The sequence below is a fragment of the Saimiri boliviensis genome, chromosome 6, assembly GCF_048565385.1.
Source record: "Saimiri boliviensis isolate mSaiBol1 chromosome 6, mSaiBol1.pri, whole genome shotgun sequence".
Classification (NCBI taxonomy): domain Eukaryota; kingdom Metazoa; phylum Chordata; class Mammalia; order Primates; family Cebidae; genus Saimiri; species Saimiri boliviensis.
The window spans coordinates 132,997,898-133,004,641 of record NC_133454.1 but is presented as its reverse complement, the minus strand read 5'-3'; the positions used below and the strand labels follow the sequence as shown (position 1 = coordinate 133,004,641).

The window sequence follows — 6,744 nt, the reverse complement described above, 5'->3', positions numbered from 1 at the left end:
GCATCGCCAGTCCGGCGCGGCCCCGGGACGCGAACCCGCGGCTCCGGCGGCTCCGCCTTTGGTGTCCGCCTGCAGGGGGCGCCCCCGCGCCTGCCTCTACCGGCCCGTCTCCGCGTCGCGGACGCGCGCGCGCTGCCTCACGCGACGGACGTCCCTGGGGCGTCCGTCACCGCTCGCGTGCGTGCGCGTGCGGGCGTCGTGCGTGCGCGTGCGTGCGGGTGCGGGCGTCGTGCGTGCGCGCGCCCGGCGCCCCAGAAAGCGGCGCCCGGAGCCTGAGGCGGCGGTGGCGAGGCGGCTCCCGGCGGCTTTTCCGCGGCGGCGACGGCGACCGAGCTCCCGCTCCCCGCTCCCCGCTCCCCGCGCTCCTCCGCCCGGGCCCGCCAGCCGAGGCCGCTCCCCAGCGCCGGAAGATGCCGGCCGTGTCCAAGGGGGATGGGATGCGGGGCCTGGCGGTCTTCATCTCGGATATCCGCAACTGTGAGCGGCGGGGGCGGCGCGGGGCAGGGGCCGCGGGCGGAGGCGGGGGTGCGGGCGGCTGCGGGAGGGGCCTGCGGTCTGGGGGTGCGGGCGGCGCCTGGGGTCGGGGGTACCAGGTCTCGGGGTGCGGGCCGGGGTGCGGGGCGGGGCCCTGGGTCTGGGGGTGCGGGGTGGGGTCCAGGGTCTGGGGGTGCGGGCGGCGCTCGGAGTCTTGGGGTGCCGAGTCTGGGGGTGCGGGCCAGGGTGCGGGGCGGAGCCCTGGGTCTGGGGATGCGGGGTGCGGGTCCAGGGTCTGGGGGTGCGGGGCCTGGGGGTTCAGGGCACGGCCCTTGATCCACATGCGCACTCCGGGTCGCCGGGCTGCGCGGTGGCTGCAGCACCCCAGGGGTTCCGGGCCCAGGCGCCCCTCCCCAGCATGATGTCACCTCGCTCTTCCTAGTAGCGGAGCGTTTAACCCAGCCTTTCCCACGGCGGCGTGGGCTTGAGCTTTGGGAGCAGAAATGTGGACCCCGGCGTCCTCCCAGGTGTGAAACAGCTTTGCGACCTGGGTTCTGGCGGCTGATTATCCGCTGGCTGGGTCTCACCCACGGCGATGCAAATGACTCATTCCCGGAGGGACTCCGGACGCCAGCCGTCGTCGGGGTGTGGGTTGGCTGCTGCCGGCTGCTCCGATCACGGACCTCGTTCCCAGCCACACGCGTGTCCCCTCGGGGTGGAACCGCACCTCGAGACCGGCCAGGAAGGCTTGAGCTGTTCAGAGGACTTGGAAGCGCGGGCAGGGTGCAGGGTGGGCCTCTGGTCCGCCGGTTAATTTGACTTCCGTGCGCAGAACCTCCTCTTGGCTTTCGGAGGCTGCCACTTATATTTAATTTAAGGGAGAAAAAAAGCTAGTTTCCTGCCTGGTGTGTTGATTTTTTTCCTTGTTATCTACCAAATAGTTGACTTAATGATTTTCTTTTTTGCGACAGAGTCTTGCTCTGGCGCCCAGGCTGGAGTGCAGTAGTGCCATCGCGGTGCCCTCAGCCTCGCCAGCTCCAGCGACGCCACCTCCTCAGTCTCCCGAGTCGCCGGGACTGTAAGCGTGCACCACCTCCACGCCTGGCTCAGGCTCGTGTTTTTTGTAGAGATGGGGTCTCGCTATGTTGCCCAGGCCTGTCTTGCACTCCTGAGCTCAAATGATCCACCTGCCTTGGCCTCCCAAAGTGCTGGGGTTACAGGCATGAGCCACAGCACCTTCATAATTTTTAATGTATACTTTGAGGAATTTTTGTGACCTTCCCTTTGAATTCTCATTTCCCTAGACTGGGTGGGGGTTCAGGAGGATAGTCTGTTCCTGCCACACTCTGTGGAAGGGTAGAAGACCATCTAACCCTTCCCCTACTCTGCAGGAAAAAAAAACAAGCGTAGAGCCAGGTGTAGTGGCTCACACCTGAAGTCCTGGCACTTTGGGAGGGTGAGGCAGGCAGATCTTTTGAGCCCAGAAGTTTGACACCAGCCTGGGCAATGTGGTGAGACCCTATCTCTACCACAAAAATATGAAAATTAGCTGGGCATGGTGCTGTGCACGCCTGTAGTCCTGGCTACTTGGGAGGCTGAGATAGGAGGAAGTCAGGCTGCAGTGAGCTGAGATCGCGCCACGGTACTCCAGCCTGGGTGACAGAGTGAGACCCTGTCTCAAAAAAGAAAAAAGAGAAAGACTTAGAAACACATCCTCAGATCAGCACCTTTGCAAGTGGCATTTTTTCCTCCTCCTTCATTACATAATGAGACTGATACACATTTTGTAAACCTGTGTATTACTGGTTAAGGGGACCCCTTGGCGAAAGGCTTGGCAGCCTTAAATGAGCTGTGATGTCTGTCCTTCCGTCTTTGAAGCCGGTTACATGAGGCAGGGCAGTCAGATAGAAAGCCATTGCCTCAGACAGCGGTCACTACTTGCTGGACGTCTGGTCTGTGCCAGGCTGCGTTTGACAGGAGGGGGCTGCCACAGTGAGCGCAGGACAGTCGCCTCCCGCATTTGCGGTTTCACCTTCTGAGGTATCAGTTACCTCTGGTCAACTGTGGTCTGAAAACAGGTGAGTGCAGTACAGTAAGATCTTTAAAGAGACCACATTCCTGTAACTCTCATTACAGTGTATCATTACACTTCTCTTTTATTATTGGCTGTTGTTAATCTCTTACTGTGCCTAATCCACACGTGAAGCTTTTTCATAGGTATGTGTGGGAAACTGTATAGGATTTAGAATGATCTGAAGTTTCAGGCATCCATGGAGGGCCTTGGGGATAAGAGGAAGCTGCTGTTCTCTTTAAATACTTGACTGTGTAGACTGGACTTTCTCCAACTCAGCAGGGCTGACATTTGGGGCTGGATCATCCTTTATTGTGGGGGACTGTTCAGTGCCTCCTGGGATGTTTACAGCAGCACCAGATGCCTCAAGGAACAGTGTCTGCAGGCATTGGCAGATGTCCCCTTAGGGCAAAGTTGTCTCTGGTCGGAACCACGAGGGCAGCCCAGTGAATAAGATGGCCCTCTCCTGAAGGAGCTAGTGGAAGAAGGCGTGCTTAGTCCTACCTGGGGGAGCCAGGTCTCTTTATTTTTTGTTTTTATTTTTGAGACGGAGTCTTGCTCTGTCACCCAGGCTGGAGTGCAGTGATGCGATCTCGGCTCATTGCAACCTCCACCTCCCAGGTTCAAGCGATTATCTTGCCTCAGCTTCCCGAGTAGCTGGGAGTACAGGTGCATGCCACCATGCTTGGCTAATTTTTGTACTTTTAGTAGAGAGACAGGGTTTCACCGTGTTGGCCAGGCTGGTCTCGAACTCCTGACCTCAGATGATCCACCCGCATCGACCTCCCAAAGTGCTGGGATTACAGGCGTGAGCCACCGCGTCCGGGCACCCAGGTCTCTTTAATACGGCCCCTCTCTGGGATTCTTCTTTCCCGTGTTGCTGTTGGGTGGCCTCTCATCCGCTTCGGCTCTGTTCTCCTCTGGGTCGTGTCTTCAGCTTGTGGTGCTGTTTTTCACCAGCGTGGCTCCGTATCCCCTGCTGCCCTCTGGGGTGGGCTCTGCAAGGTGGGGACCCTGTCTTGCTCATCACCCTTTTCCTCCTCTGCTCCTCATGGCGAGCATCTGGCACTCGAGGTGCGCTCAGTGAGGGGATGCATGAGCAAGCCAGAGAAGACCTCACACGGAAGGTGATTCTTGGGCTGCTTTTGTCCAGTGGGCACTTCAGGCCGAAGACCAGGGTATTTGAGGAACATCAAATAGTTAATGTGTATCCGTATTAAGATGATTAATGCGGGCCGGTGCCTGGAGGTGGGCTTGGAGAGCCAGCCACGGTTTGAGCTGATCTGAACTTGACCTCCATGTCACAGGCAGAGGAGTCCCCGCCTCCCCGTCCCTGGCCAGCTCTGCTTTTGTGTCCTGTTTTCCTGTTGGGAGGGTGAATGGTAGGAGTAGTCGGGCCCTGTGGAGAGAGGACTCTGCTGGCAGCCAAGGCTCCTGACCTTGACTCCGCCTCTCACCCGCTGCATGAGTGGAAGCCACTAGCTGTGGAGCCTCAGTTTCCTCAGCTGACAGTTGAAGGGGTGGATTTCGAGTTGAGGTGTCATGAAAGCCTGTTTCAGCTCCATATTTGCACCTCCCTTGTATCTTTCTGACTAGTTTCTTAAGTTTTCCTCCTTTACCCTGGGCCACATAGTGAGACCCCTGTCTTTACAAAAGAGAAAAAGAATTAGCCAGGCGTGGTGGTGCACACCTGTGGTCCCAGTTACTCGGTGGTGGGCTGAGGTGAGAGCATTGTCTGAGCCCTGGAGGTTGAGTCTGCGATGAGCTAGGATTGTGCCACTGCCCTTCAGCCTGGGCAGCCTGAGCAACGGGTCGAAACCCTGCCTCAAAAAAACTTTTTCCCTTTTAAGACCCTGTGCCAGGTATCTGAGGTAGTGGATGGGGGAGCATGTGGAGACAGTTGAGGATGGTCCGTTTTCACTTTGAGTAATCCCTCCCAGCAGACTGGCCTAGGGCAGCACTCCTCCTGGAATAGACAGCAGTGAATATGCTCCAAGATTTGGAAAGTTGCCTTACGTCAAGCCATGCCCCTCAAAGCTGTAGCTTTTGTGGCTCAGGTGCTGAACTAACTTAATGTCTACTAAAATTAACTTCATCCTTTCTGATGGACTTCAACTCAGGGCCACTGTATTTGGTCAAGATGAGTTCAGCGGATGGGAGTTAATAAACTGTTTCTTTTTAAAATTGGCGTTAAAAAATTCTAGCCCTTTTATTTAGTCCCAGTGTTAGAATCTTGAGTTTGAAATAATTATAGCTTTACAGGAAGTTGCAGAAAATGGACAGGGAGATCCCTGGCATTCTTGACCCCACCTTTTTTTTTTTTTTTTTTTAGGATGGAGTCTTGCTCTTGTCACCCAGGCTGGCTCACTGCAGCCTCTGTCTCCCAGGTTCAAGCGATTGTCCTGCCTCAGCCTCCTGAGGCTGGAATTACAGGTGCCCGCCACCACGCCTGGCTGATTTTTATGTTTTTAGTAGAGACAGGGTTTCACTACGTTGGCCAGGCTGGTCTCAAACTCCTGACCTCAAGTGATCCACTTGCCTCAGCCTCCCAAAGTGTTGGGATTACAGGCGTGAGCCACCTCGCCCACCCCACCCCACCTTTCTTAATGTGGACATCTTATATACCTAAAGGACACTTTCAACACCAGGAGGCGGACACTGGTACACACCACCAGGCATATTCAGATTTTATGAGATTGTGTGTGTGTGTGTGTGTGTGTGTGTGTGGCTCTATGCAGTTTTAGCACCTGTAGCTTTGTGAGATGCAGAAGTGTTCCTTCGTCACAAAGCTACTCTTTACAGCCGCACTCTTGAAACTGCTGCTCCGTTCTCCATCTCTGTAGTCTTCTGACCTCAAGGATGTCATATAAACGGAATCACATCATGTGTGATCTCTTGAGATTGGCTTTTTTCCCTGCGTACAGTCCCATCGAGGTCCATTCAGGCTGGCACGTTGATTGGCACTGGGCAAAACATACCAAGAAAACAAAGTAACTGCCGACATTGGGAAAACGGGGTAACAGTGACCTGCTATTTTTTCAGTTATTTTGGAACTTCTGTTTGCTTTTACACAAATAACGTACCTGCAGAGAGGAGAGTCGCATGTAACTTAGTTAATGCACGTCTTTATGCATTGCTGTTGACATGCCAATGCTAGCGTATTGTCGGGGAGACACAGCGCTGCTGGAGATGTTTTCAGACGCTGAGCATTGACTTCGAGGAAGGGGAAGAAGGTCCTTGCTGTGAGACCACAACTTCAGGCAGGAAGTGACCGTCTTTATTTCTCTGCATGTGGTGCTGGTGCAGTGTAAATGCTTGGAGGCGTTCTGTTTCATCCCTCCAGGTCCTCATATGAAGGGGAAGCAAATGGAGGGATGTTACTAGCAAGATGGGGAAGATGAATTTCCGTGCCTTGAACAGAGTGATGCAGTTTTGCTGCAGGGTCCAGGATAACTTAAAGTAGTGATCAGCACTCCCATCCGTGTGGTCGGCACAAAACTTGGATTTATGCCTTCTGTTTCTTTGTTTTTTGAGATGGAGTCTTGCTCTGTCGCCCAGGCTGGAGTGCAGTGGCGTGATCTTGGCTCACTTCAGCCTCTGCCTCTTGGGTTCAAGTGATTCTTGTGCCGCAGTCTCCTGAGTAGCTGGGATTGCAGGCGCCTGCTACCATGCCCAGCTAATTTTTGTGGAGACGGGTTTCACCATGTTGGTCAGGCCGGTCTCAAAACTCCTGGCCTCAAGCGATGTGCCTGTCTTGGCCTCCCAAAGTGCTGGGATTATGGGAGTGAGCCACCATACCTGGCCATTTCTGTTAACTTGAAATTAGATAGCCTTTGAATTATGTTTCAGCATGACTAAAGTTAAAAAAAATTTTATTTGTGAAATTCCAGTTATGGAGTCATAAATTAGACATGGGGAACTGAACACTAAATTTTAAACTCTGCTTAAACTCCAGTATAAAAACTAAACACAGGGTGGGTGTGGTGGTTGACGCCTGTAATCCCAGCATTTTGGGAGTCCAAGGCGGGCGGATCACGAGGTCAGGAGTTTGAGAGCAGTCTGGCCAACATGGTGAAACCACGTCTCTACTGAAAATACAAAAAATTAGCTGGCGTGGTGGTGAGCACCTGTAATCCCGGCTACTCGGGAGGTTGAGGCAGGAGAATCACTTGAACCTGGGAGGTGTAGTTTGCAGTGAG

General features: G+C 54.6%; 1 protein-coding gene across 2 annotated transcripts in view; it reads left to right on the top strand.

Moving 5' to 3' along the window:
• The first annotated feature begins 226 nt into the window (after positions 1-226).
• Positions 227-6,744, top strand: part of AP2A2 (adaptor related protein complex 2 subunit alpha 2) — a 78,467-nt gene continuing 71,949 nt past the window's right edge. For both annotated transcript variants that reach the window (XM_074401886.1, XM_074401885.1), the window contains exon 1: positions 227-477. In XM_074401886.1, coding sequence (XP_074257987.1) covers positions 411-477 — 67 coding nt within the window. In that variant the 5' untranslated portion in view covers positions 227-410. The remainder of the gene's footprint in view (positions 478-6,744) is intronic.